This window comes from Syngnathoides biaculeatus, chromosome 16, assembly GCF_019802595.1.
Source record: "Syngnathoides biaculeatus isolate LvHL_M chromosome 16, ASM1980259v1, whole genome shotgun sequence".
NCBI classification, from domain to species: domain Eukaryota; kingdom Metazoa; phylum Chordata; class Actinopteri; order Syngnathiformes; family Syngnathidae; genus Syngnathoides; species Syngnathoides biaculeatus.
In genome coordinates this window covers 6,700,822-6,713,596 of record NC_084655.1, presented here as the reverse complement: position 1 = coordinate 6,713,596, position 12,775 = coordinate 6,700,822, and the positions used below count along the sequence as shown (strand labels likewise).

At 43.1% G+C, this 12,775-nt stretch overlaps 2 protein-coding genes across 4 annotated transcripts in view; both read right to left on the bottom strand.

The window, feature by feature from the left end:
• The window catches only part of nucb1 (nucleobindin 1), a 33,058-nt gene extending 31,245 nt beyond the window's left edge, over positions 1-1,813 (bottom strand). For all 3 annotated transcript variants that reach the window (XM_061846471.1, XM_061846472.1, XM_061846473.1), the window contains exons 1-3: positions 1,669-1,813; positions 405-525; positions 108-348 (exon numbers count right to left, since the gene is read on the bottom strand). In XM_061846471.1, coding sequence (XP_061702455.1) covers positions 108-348; positions 405-525; positions 1,669-1,679 — 373 coding nt within the window. In that variant the 5' untranslated portion in view covers positions 1,680-1,813. The remainder of the gene's footprint in view (positions 1-107; positions 349-404; positions 526-1,668) is intronic.
• A 3,397-nt stretch (positions 1,814-5,210) lies between these two features.
• On the bottom strand, positions 5,211-10,316 carry ccndx (cyclin Dx). Its single transcript, XM_061847036.1, has 5 exons — positions 9,686-10,316; positions 8,785-9,420; positions 7,242-7,457; positions 5,941-6,243; positions 5,211-5,505 (listed from the first exon to the last, which is right to left on the bottom strand). The coding sequence occupies exons 2-5, from the start codon at positions 9,040-9,042 to the stop codon at positions 5,368-5,370; spliced, it is 915 nt and encodes a 304-aa protein (XP_061703020.1). The 5' UTR covers positions 9,043-9,420; positions 9,686-10,316; the 3' UTR covers positions 5,211-5,367.
• Positions 10,317-12,775: the final 2,459 nt, after the last annotated feature.

Sequence of the window (12,775 nt, the reverse complement as noted above, 5' to 3'; positions counted from 1 at the left end):
AAAGTAATAAGTCATGCTCATTTTTAACATCAGTAATGTCGCCAACATTTTTAATTTATCTAATTTAATCTTGATATTTTAGTAATTTTTCCAGCAGTTGGACTCACTTTGTGTATTGGTGCTGTCTAATTTGGCCTTGAGCAGCATCCTGAGTCGCGACACCTCCTGGCGCTTCAGTTCGTCCAGACGCGTCCTGACATTGTGGCTGACCAAGTCGAGCTCTTTACTCAAGCGCCCATTCTTAATGTCTTCTGTGTTAGCTGTCTGCAGCTTCTCTCGGAAGTGAGGGTCGGTCTCCAGGACTTCAATCACCTCTCGGAGGTATCGGTCGTAGTACAGACCCGTATCCTGGTAAACAACGCTTGTCAAATGACAACAACAGAAGGATGGAAAAAAATCCATACCATGCTCTCCTCTTGTTCGCCATCTTTGACTTCCTGATGGACCTCTTTGCGATCAATGGGCACAGACCAAACTGAGACAGCAAGGAGTAGCAGCAGCCAGGCACATTTTAATTTCATCCTCCTGGTTCAAGCATAGTAAAAGAATTACACCACAGTTTCTAGTGCTCTAGAATGAGAATTTGTGTCTAAACTTTTAAATGATAGTGTACACACACACGCACTCATGCGCACCCACATATGCACACACATAGGCACTAAAGAGTACGCCCGTTGAATTACACGCAAATGCTTGGTAGCTGGTGATGTGATGGGAATAAAGACGAGAAAGAGGCACTGTGACATGGCTGCACAATTAATCCAATTTTCATCATGATAGCAATTTCGGCTGCCACAATTAAATGAGCATCTGTTTTTCTGTCATTCCAGCATCATTTCTTATTATTAAAAGATTAATACTGCACTGAAAACTGTCAGTACTGTTTTGTAAAAAGTAGTGCAAAAGTAAAAATGTTTCCCTAACTGGAGGTTTAATTGTGATTAATAATCAAGCTTATAACACTGACCAAAGTAATTGTGGTTATTATTATTATACACCGTGGCATTAAAAAAGAAGAGCATTTTGACAAAAGGTAAGACATTGATCACTCAGGTGCAGACGAGAGCCACAAAAAGGACTGATTGGTCGCAAAGTATGTTACCCCTGGTGCGAAAATAAACGAGAAACTACTTTGGCAACACCAACAAGAACTCAGCATTTATAGGACACTTTGCAATAACAATTTTAAAAGCCACTCGACATGGTGGAATTTCCACTGAAGGCATAAAACGCCCAACTAACACACAAAAAACGTAATTACTAATCAATCCAAAGTGTTTATAATTTGTGGACTCATGACGTAATACATTATGTCGATGGTATTTGGGAGGTCGGCGGAACGTTATGTCTGGAGTAGATGTCACGTAGAAATATAGGAATATAGTAATGGGTTTTAACGCACAAGAATTGTCTTAATGTAGTTCGCTACCTAGTTAATGTAGGGAAGCTAAAATACTAGAAAATTATTTTTTGAATTTTTTTTTTGGGGGGGGGGTCTTTGAGTAAGGCGCTATACGGCTAGCTGAAGCGAAATAAAAATACTAAAACGCTACGAAGAGCTACATACGCAGCTGTAACTGCCTCTCATATATGTGCTTCCAGTTCATAATTTCAGCAAAAATCGTCTATATACATCGATAAATATATTTATGTCGCATCTTGTCTTACCGTAAGTGCATTTTAAGACTGTGGCCCACCCCTCCAAGAAGCAAAACCGTGCGGAAGAATTGACGTCACAAACATGCGCCCGATGTTTTGCGAGGCAGTCTAAGACCAGCGGAAATAGTAACAACCTTTACATCAAACTCACAGTGTCACTACCGAGCATGCGCATGAAATGTCCGCCATATTGGAAGACCAACAAACCCTCGAGAAATTCGAGTGGGTGAAGGTGTAATCAATTTTCGTCAGTGTTTCTTCGCTTAGAATTTGCTCTACATGATCTAGCAAGGCATGGCAGGCCCTTCTGCCAAGTGTGAACATGTTCACATCCTGCCAGCTGCCGAAAGGAATCGTTGCAAGGAGAAACTTCCTCTGGTTGATGGAGTTGACCCCTACGAGTTACCCAAACAGGAATGGAAAACAGCTGTGACATACTATAACTTACCCTGACATTGTGAACTATTTTATCTTCAATCCAAGTGTTTATACCATGGATGACCTGAAAGCATACAAGAGCATGGATACATACAATTGGTTTGTGTGTGGCTGAGTTCGCGATGTGGGAGCTGTTGTCAGAAATGGATACCACCTTGTCAGTGGAAAGGTCAGTGTTTACATTTCATATGATCTATATTTCTTGACACTCTGACTTTTCTCAGTTCAATGTAGACGTTCCCACTACAGCTTTTTATTAAATCCAATTATCTAATTCATGTAAATGTAAATGTATATAATGCTTGTGAGGTCAGGAGTAATTTGATGATAATTTCCAATTAATAATTTGACAGTTAAGTAACACCATGCAGGAAAGAGTATCATTAATTTTATTTTCCCTCTCTTTGTACTACATATATTTTCAAAATCATAATATTTGAAATAGACATTAATAATAAATAAAATATACATTTCTCGAGGCTACATTCTTTTGTGAAATTTTCATTTGCTGCAATAATGATAGGTGAAAATATTAAGTAATATTAATTAAATGTACATGATAGTTAATATATGTCTACATGCATGTATGTTAAGAACTCCACTATTATCTTTACAGGTTCTCCATTCCCAAGCATTGCGAGAAAAGCCCCTTTGTCCTTGGTTGATTGCTGAACAAAGTGGGAAAATTGTTGCTGCACATTGCAACTGCAAGACTGGCCTGGGAGAAGCTTGTTCACATGTTGCAGCAACATCAGCTTACGGGACTTAAAAACTGTCACACAAGAGAATGCATACTGGAAGCTGCCAACACCTTTAAAGGATATGGAGTATCGTCCAATTGGTGAAATTGACTTTACTTCAGCAAAGACAAAAAGACATCAACTGCATAATGCCCTTCAAGCTGGTTCCAATGTGGATGGAACAAAAGTGACAAAACCACCCTGGGTTACCTCAGGGTTGAGCACGACTCCTACACTTACAGATGCAGAGTTGAACTCTTTTTTTTTTTTGATCAAATGAGCAAGTGTGGTATCAAACCAGCAACTTTAAGTATCATTCATCCATATTAAGCCCAGTATGTTCCAAAGTCTGCAGATCCATCACTACCCCAGTCTTTATCTGACCTACATGATCCAAACTGTACTTCAATGACCTTTGATACTCTCCTCAAACATTTGGAAAATGTACAAATTGAAAAAAAGTGATTTAAAGGTCCACTGTCATGAAATACGTGATTTTTAGTATGATATTAATGAAAAAATGGCAGCTGGTACGGACCCAGTTGTTTTTTCACCACAAAACATGATTTTGACATAAATGGGTTTTTGTAACTCCCGCCATGAAAATCCTCTCGAGGGATTTGTTTTCAAGAAGAAGCAGGAAGTGACATACAGGGCAGTAGCGTACTCAAGCGGTCTCATCTCTTTATACTAGTTTTACCTGCTGGAAGCTCGTTGTTCCTTCGTTTTAGCCAAAATGCCAGCTTGTTGTATTGCTGGATATTGCTCGAACACTCGGGAGAATGGATTCGCTCTTCATACTTTTCCAAAAGATCCGGTTTGTCGTGAAAAATGGATTGCAAAGGTGCAAAGGACGAGACCTTTGTGAGTTTCAAACGACAGGTAAGTGTGTTTACAGCTAAAAAACAATAGTTTGTGGGGGGAGGGGCGTAATCCATAAATCAGTGTAAATGTGTTGATGTGCGCATTGGAAGGCTTCCGTACAGCAGCCGCTGAAGGACGACCACTGCAGGCCTTGTGGCTCGCCACCGGCCTTGTCTCCAAGGCCAAGCCGGCCGCCGGTCTTGTCAACATGGCTTCGGCCAGGGTGGCTTGTCGCGGCACAGGTGGTGAAAGTGAATCGGACGGGGAGGAAGTTTGGCTGTGATCCGCATAGCCTCTAAATATGGCTCGAAACGATAGTGTAATATTGACCCAGTCACTTCACTCAGTTGTGAGATGTCCTCTTCTTCGAAAAGAGCTTCCGTGTCAGAAGGGGTAAGTTCGTCTCCCATAGTAGGGGCGACAGCGTGTTTTCAATGGCGAATGTCCGGGGCAACGTCACAGGAAGTAGATGCAGCCAATAGAGCGACCACTTGGATATCGAATGACACTTACGCAACGTTGCGCATGGATGACGTGCTTATTTTTTCGTATACACAAATGAACAAATGAATCATGTTATGTGTATTTTTCATTACAATATCTATTTTAGAATGTTTATAGGGATGGCACTTGGGCTATAAGTGTTTTGACCATATAAATGTGCTGTACCCAATGTTATGTTAGTGTAAAAGCAAACAAACCAACTTCGAAATTAAATTGCGGGAGTGTTGGAGCCTACGCCAGCTAAATTCGGACAAAAGGCAGACCTCTCTTCAAATTGAAAGTTTTTACAATTACGTTCCAATGAATTACAAAATCCATCCATCCAACAATGTTCTTTGCCGCTTATCCTCACGAGGGTCACGGGGAGTGCTGGAGCCTATCCCAGCTGTCAACGGGCAGGAGGCAGGGTACACCCTGAATTGGTTGCCAGCCAATCGCAGAACACATGGAGACAAACAGCCACACTCACAATCACACCTAGGGGCAATTTAGAGTGTCCAATTACTGTTGCATGTTTTTGGGATGTGGGAGGCAAACGGAGTGCCCAGAGAAAACCCACGCATTCACGGGAAGAACGTGCAAACTCCACACAGGCGGGGCCGGGATCGAACCCAGGTCCTCAGATCTGTGAGGCCAACACTTTACCAGCTGACCCACCGTGCCGCCAAATTACAAAATACCCCAACTTATCGAGGGAGTGTCTACATACCTACCAATAACACTGAAGGCAACATTATCCCCACAATAATAGTTGGATGCAATGAAGGTTCAAATGACTTTATTTGTTTCAAAAAATAGATTTCTTCATTTATTTAGTTCATTCAGTACACTAAAACAACTTATGGGTATGGCAAGTTGAATAAATTAAAATTAAAAGTAAATAATTGCACAAGATAAATAAATAAAAGACATAAATATGCAAAGAAGAATATACATACAAACAAATCGAGCCTACTATAAAATTAATAGAAATAGATTAAATTATGGCACAAAGAACATAAAAAATCTGGTTAATAAATAATGCAAACATTTAAATTAACAACACAAGTCATCAATTCAGTGTATAAAAATATGCTATGTTGAGGTCTTCATTTGTATCAGTTTAACTGATGACGACGACATTTGATTGGTCCACACTTGCAATGTGGACAACAACAAAGCTTTAGAAATCGATCTCTCTCATGTCAGTGGGCGTGCAAGATCTCTCGTCCTCCATCTCGTCACCTTTGTCTACCGGCCTGCCGCTGAGACGCTGGCGGAGGGTGCGCTCGATCATCTCGCTGTAGTACTGCAGCACCACCTGTCGTTATGCACAGGAAGTCTGTTACAACAGCTGCCAACTGGGGTTAACAAGCGTTAGCCTGTGGAATGGCAAAGTAATTTGCCATTATGTAGTTGTTTTTACTTTGTTGGTTGTTCTAGCGATCTGTTGCTGATTTTGGGGGTGACGTGTCCTCAGTTGTCCATTGAAAAACTCACCTATTTGCTGTTTTCGTGTCCTGTTGAGCGTATTGCTTTGGCGCCATCTTTTGGCATCTTATTATAAGTGTGGAAAGGAGGACATTCTATCTATCTATCTATCTATCTATCTATCTATCTATCTATCTATCTATCTATCTATCTATCTATCTATCTATCTATCTATCTATCTATCTATCTATCTATCTATGATTAGACAGCATGATCAATCAAAATTAAGACTGGTCAGCCCATCACAAGCACCGCGGCCACTCACCAGGTCGGACTGGCACACCTCGGCGAGCGTTAAACTGAGCAGGTAGAGCCGAGAGCGCCCCCTGTTGCCCAGGCCCCGGAGGGCGCAGTTGAGTGAGGCAGCGGCCACCAGGGAGGGCGGCGCCCCCAGGAAGCGTGAGTCACACGTGCACATGGCCGCCAACGTGTCGCTGTGCCGCCTCAGAGTGGTGCTATCCTCCTCGCGCCTCTCCTCCAGCAAGGCCAGGAAGTGCGGCAGGAAGTCCTGAGGCGTCACAGCAGCCGTGTCCCAGCGTAGGGTGGCCAGGACAATGCGCTCCATTTCCTGGGTGAAGGGGGGACAAGTGGATTAAGTGTGGGGGTCCACTGCCAAAAAGTTTTTCTTTGGCTTTCAGTTCTTTGTTTAATACGAAGCACCGCTTCAACTGTGAACAGAAAAAAAATTACTATGCATAGCACTGTCGCGTAAGCCTGATATTTCAAGAGCCTTGTGTGGCTGGCTGGTACAAATGAAATATTTGATTGACTGATGGGGTGCAAATAATGTGAGCTCTGCCTAGCAGCAAGTGGCAAGTTGGAATCCATTAAATCAAAGAAAAATAATGAACTTGATTTATTTTAACCACTTAATTTGAAAGAAATTTTCCGTCACTTAATTATCCATCCATTAATCCATTTTCCGAGCCGATTATCCTCACGAGGGTCGCGGGAGGGCTGGGGCCATTCCCAGCTGTCATCGGCCAGGAGGCAGGGTACACCCTGAACTGGTTGCCAGAGAGTCACAGTCTTCTAACTAGAATCCATGAATGGGAAATTTCATTTCAATGTTTTTCTATCGAAGTTATTCAAAGGTATTATTTTATCTTATTATTTTATCACCTATCAGTTTCACTCTCTCAAGCAGAAAAAAATAACCCAATTATTTTTATTACCTCTAAATAATGCTACTTTATTACATTTTGTTTAATTTTAAAGGTAATTCTATAAAATGTTTTTATTACATATGGAAAATTTTAATCCCAAAACATGTTTTTAAAATTCAGTTCATTTTCCATCCATCCATTATCTTGAGCTGCTTATTCTTCCAAGAATGCGGGATGAGTTAATTTATTGAGTTTTCATTTATATCCAAATATATGCAATAAGATGTAATACAATGAATTTTTATTCCAGAAGGCAGAAATAAAATGTACATCATTTTTTGTGTATTGTTATAATATGATTTAGAAAAATATATAACAAAATGGATGGATGTTTTATCTTTCTAGTGAAAGCTAAAAAGAAGGAAACCAAAAGTGCATTATGGGTAATGTAGTCCCTCACCCGCAGGTTGATTGGCAGGAAGTTGCACTCCGCGGTGGCACAGAGGGCATCTGAGCTTATGTTGTCACACTCACTCAGCTTCGAGGCGATGAGAATGCATGCGGATGCCAGGCAGTACAGAGAAATTGGTGTTGACAATGTGACCGACAGAAACCGGTCTATCAGGGAGACAGACAGCGGGAAAACGGCCTCGTCGCAGCCACAATCGCAGCAAACCTGTCCAAGAACAAAAAGACTTGGAAAAGGAGGGAATCTGACAATGTGAGAGGTGGGGGCCGGGGTCTTTTACCCTGTTTTACTGCCACTTCACCACTCTCAGGATTGTTGTCAAAAGACACAGACGACAAAATTTAGTGAACTCAGTTGTCTGCAATTTACTTAGCTGTTTTTGTCATTTTGAAAATTTGGTACACTACAGTTTACATTTTTTTAAAATTTATTTACAAGTGAAGTTTTCGTTCATTGTTGAACTTCGCATTATTGGATATTCATTTTATGTTGTTGCTGTCGGGCAGAATCCTCGCATCTCCAAAATGACCACTTGTCGTTCCAGTTGGAATAATCCTTACAGCAGGGGTTTGAAACTCAATTTTCCTTGGAGCCGCGGGAGGCAGACTCTGGGTGAGGCTGGGCCGCAGCCTCAGCACACATGCACATGCGCGCAATTTAAATTTGAATTTATAAAAAAATCTGATCTTCTGAAACATCTTTTTGTTTAGCACAAAATAGGAGAACAAAGAAAGCTGGTGTAAACAAGTTACATACAAAAGTACTAATAAACCTCTCCATGGCAACACTGCTGTAACTTTCAATTAAAAATGTTTTCCTGCTTGCATCAAGCCCGGTTGATGTCACGTACCCGAGAGCCATACACCCCACCGTGATTGGTAGGTTCATCAGCGCCGCACACAACACTGTAAAAGCGCTATTCATTTAAACTTGAGAGCGCACAAACATTAAACTTTCATAGTAAGGTGGGAGCCACAAAATATCATCTTGGGGGGCGCAAATGGCCCAGAAGTCACCAGTTTGAAACCCCTGTCTTTCAGTATATTACTATCCTATAACATTGTGCAGTAACATCAACATACCACCCCAAAGTCATGTTCAATCACTGATTTAATACACAAGTAGTAAGCATCACATGTGCAATGCACAGTATAATAAATAAATTGATGAGCTGATTAAGCAGTAACACTTTCATCTATCCAAGTTTGACAAATCAGGCTGATTCAAACATATCTAATTAACAATTTTCCCTCTAAAACATCCAGATTTTCAATCTTGAGGCGACAGTGCCACAAAGCGAGGGAAGAGGTTGAGTTTTACGACACTTCTCAGACAGTTCAAAACATTTCATAATTTGTTCTAAAGCATTTTACATTGATTAATACAAAGTGAAAGTAACACACAATGAATTAATTGAATTGATTTGGGGAAAAATATAACTATATTGCCCGTGATAAATGGGATAAACAGAAGAGAACCTGGGGAGATAAGAGGTGACATGAGAGGGCAACGCTGCAAGATGTCTATACTGTACCTGCAGCGTCCATTTGGCCAGCTCATCTCGTCTTTCTGGTTCCTGCTGTATGAGACTCACGTAGAGTGGCGAGGGTGCATATCGTTCCTGCACGTGAAGCAACCTCTGGATCACACGCCTCCCCGACACCGACGGGTCCCAGGCGGCCCGCAGACCACCTGTGACCCCTGTTCTCGTGACTCTCTTGGGTACCTGGTCCTGGTAGTCCTCTTCAGTTTCCTCGCACCACAGCGACACACTTCTGTCGTCCATCTGCATGCTGGCTATGAAATGTGCTGGCTAAAAAAAAGTTCAACTGAAGCAGGAGAGAATCCTCAGCTTCCTTTTATAAGCATGAGGAAGAAAGAGAGAGCCTGAAGGAGGGCGGCACCCGTGGGCAGACATAAACTGTGAAGAAAACAATTGCTTCAACAGGTGGGCCAGGGAAGAGTAGGGGGGCATACGGGGATGGTGGTAGGGGCAGGGGCGAAAGGCGAGGGGGCCGGGGCGGGGCTCAGCCGACGGCGCAGACAAGAGAAGGAGTGGCGGGGCGACAGCTTGAGATCGACCGTGAAAAGGGAGAAGAAAAAGGTCATCTCCACACTCTGACAATGGGAATGGATGACAATAGCCACATGGTATTTGTTTACAACAGCACTATGAGTGAGGGGGCACACAAAAATAGCATTTAGTTAGTGACCCCCAAACATTTGTGAATATTACACATTAATGTTTTAGCCATCAAATGACAAGGAAACCTTCACTTGATTAATTACAGCATCATAAGATGAAATGAAGTCATACTCATGTTTGAGCAACTCCAAACTCAACTTTTTGATTACATTACATACTTTACATACAGGAAAAAACACACAATTAATAATAATAATAATAATAATAATAATAAGGCACGGTAACTCACCTGGTAAAGCGTTGGCCTCACAGTTCTGAGGTCCTGGGTTCAATCCCGGACGCACCTATGTGGAGTTAGCAGGTTCTCCCCATGCCTGCGTGGGTTTTCTTCGGGCACTCCAGTTTCCTCCCACATCCCAAAAACATGTAACATTAATCGGACACTCTAAATTGCCCCTACGCTTCATTGTGAGGAGTGCGACTGTCGTCTGTCTCCATGTGCCCTGCGATTGGCTGGCAACCAGTTCAGGGTGTACCCTGTCTCCTGCGCGTTGACAGCTGGGATAAGCTCCAGCACTCCCCGTGACTCTCGTGAGGATAAGTGGCAAAAGAAAATGGATAGGTGGATGGATAAAAATAATAATAATAGGGGAGTCACTGATGGTGTAGTGGTACACACGCCTACCTTTGGGGCAGGCAGCGTGGGATCGATTCCCGCTCAGTGGTGGTGGGTGTCGATAACCTGCCCTCTGACTGGCTGGTGACCAGTTCTGGGTGTAGTCTGCCTTCGCCCGAAGTTAGCTGGTATAAGTGCCAGCTCTCTCCCACAAATATGAGCGTTCGTCTGAGATGACACGCTGTGAAGGGCAGCACTGTGGATCAGCTGGAAAGCGTTGGCCTCACAGTTCTGAGGTCCTAGGTTCAATCCCAGCCCCGCCTGTGTGGAGTATGCGCGTTCACCCCGAGTCGCTTATCCTCAGAAGGATCATAGGATTGCTGGAACCTATCCCAGCTGGTATCGGGCAGGAGGAGAGGTACCCCCTGAAATGGTTGCAACGCAATTGCAGGGCGCATAGAGTCAGACAACGGTCGGGCTAACAAAATTTAGAATCTGCGCGATTGTGCTGCCTCATATATTTATTCATTTATTAAAAAAAAAAAATTAAATCAGTATTTAAAGGTTTACTTGTGAACAAATAATCTCAAATTTGAGAGTGACTAAGTAATTCAAATCTATTTGTAATAAATATACATTCCGATATACTGTACATCTTTGATTGTATCAAGTGTGGTTTTTTAATTTGAATCTACTTTTGACACATAAATGCATGATACTAATATATGACTTTATACACACATTTCCATATGAATTTACTGTATTTACTGTACTCATATAAAAGACTTTCAAAATGATCTGCTTTGATCATAAACAAAATGACCTCGTCCCATCTCGTGTCAGTGTTTTCTATAAGTCCTGGTCTGACATTTAAAGAGACATTTCCATCAAAATTGAGAGAGCACCCTCACTGTAAAAGCAACGTATGTCTGGGCCACCCCCCACCCACCTCCACCCGTTTTGCTCCCCTCCCTCATCGAGCCTTGTGGCAATCTGCTGCTGTTTCAAGAGCCGCGACGTAGGCATGTGCAACAGACAGTGGCGCCTCGGGTCAATGAACCGTTTTGTCTCCCTTTACAAATCAGTGTCAGACACCAGGCCCTGGCCTTATGCCTCGCACGCTCTCAGCGTATGGACACGCACTCGTCGCACGCTCGTCGAATACTCGTCACACACTTGTCATCCATTCCCCCGAGAGCCCTGGGGGGCCTTGGACAATGGAGGTTTACAGCTTGTATTTGAAACACTGGCTACAGGTGGCATTCAGCAGCCACAGCTCACCTTTCAAACGGGACTGGTGTGACTTGATTGGAGATGGCCATCAATAATTCATTGAGCCTTGCCAATAATGCACATCAATCTGCAAGGCCCCGAGTACTTCGGCTGAATCACGCTCAAGTGTACACTAACAGCAGCACAATAGAAATGGCTCTCTAAGTTATTCGGCTCTCAAAACAGACCTACAGATTTGGATTGTTTCAATTATTATTACAGTATTTTGATAATGAAAATGTATTTGAAAATGCTGAATTTATGTAAAAATTCCATCCTGGTGTAAATTTATCTATTTTTATGAGCGTCACTCCTCACCCCTGGAAAGATGAAACAAATTAGCCCCCAACACGACATGAAATTGTTTTTACATGCCATTTTGTATACATTCTATCATGAGAGGATGCACTAAAAAGTCTCATGGACCCATCACCCATTTTCTAAAGCGCTTATCCTCACAAGGGTTGTGGGAGTGCTGGAGCCAATCCCAGCTGTCATTGGGTAGGAGGCAAGGCAGACCTTGAACGGGTTGCCAGGCAATCGCAGAGCACATAGGAACAGACAAAACTCTCACTCACAATCACACCTAGGGGCAATTTAAATTCTCCAATGAATGCATGTTTTTGGGATAAGGGAGGAAACCGGAGTTCCAGGAGAAAACCCACACAGGCACAGGGAAAACATGCAAACTTTACACCGGCAGAGCTGGGATTTTAACCCCAATCCTCAGAACTGTGAGGCCAACGCTCGACAGCTGCTCCACCGTGCTGCCTTTTCAAGGACCCATGACTTACAAATGAACAGGAAGTCAGGCATTTGTGTTTGAAGAAGTAACTTTGGGACAACTTCCCTAGGGAGTGCCAAATTAGTCCCCAACAACAGTTTCACCGGTCCACACGATATTTGGTGATTATGTATGTCATGACAGGGTGCATGAAAATGTCCTTGTGGTAAAATGACCCAGAAGCTCCTGAACTGGACTTGACTTATTGAAGTAACTTGAACTAAGTTGAAGTTGATGTAAACATCCTTTTGTGTGCTGTGTCTTAACTTGTGAACTGATCAAACTTTGACCCCCCCCCCCCCACACACACACGCACAGACGCACACCTACACACACACCAGCAGTAACAGCAGGTGTCTGTGTGCAAGTTGAATGGTGGGAGTAAAAAAGGATCTCTGTTCTCCAGTGTCGCAGGAAATGAGCTGGAAAATGAGGGGCGTGGTGCCGCACCCCCTTCTCAGGACCCGCTGCCGCCCCTTTTCGGACCCTCCGCCTGCTTTTGAACACAGCTGCCACGTATGAATTTAGCAGGCTGCTTAAACAGGCCCGCGATCTGTCACCATGTTGGGGTGACGCCCCGCCAGCCACCCGGGCCCCTCTGTCCCACCCATCGGTGCCGGCCACCCTGACCTGACCCCACTTAACTGGTACACAGTGGTTGCCTCGTTCAAACTCAATCTTCTTAGAAAGTGCTTTAAGGGCCGCAG

What these genes read in the sequence shown, in the direction of transcription:
- ccndx (XM_061847036.1), bottom strand. Translation starts at nt 9,042, where the DNA reads ATGCAGATGGACGACAGAAGTGTGTCGCTGTGGTGCGAGGAAACTGAA. An exon ending in TCCTGCCAATCAACCTGCGG is followed by an intron (nt 6,244 to 7,241) that starts GTGAGGGACTAC and finishes CCCTTCACCCAG; the next exon opens with GAAATGGAGCGCATTGTCCT. An exon ending in AGGTGTGCCAGTCCGACCTG is followed by an intron (nt 5,506 to 5,940) that starts GTGAGTGGCCGC and finishes GCATAACGACAG; the next exon opens with GTGGTGCTGCAGTACTACAG.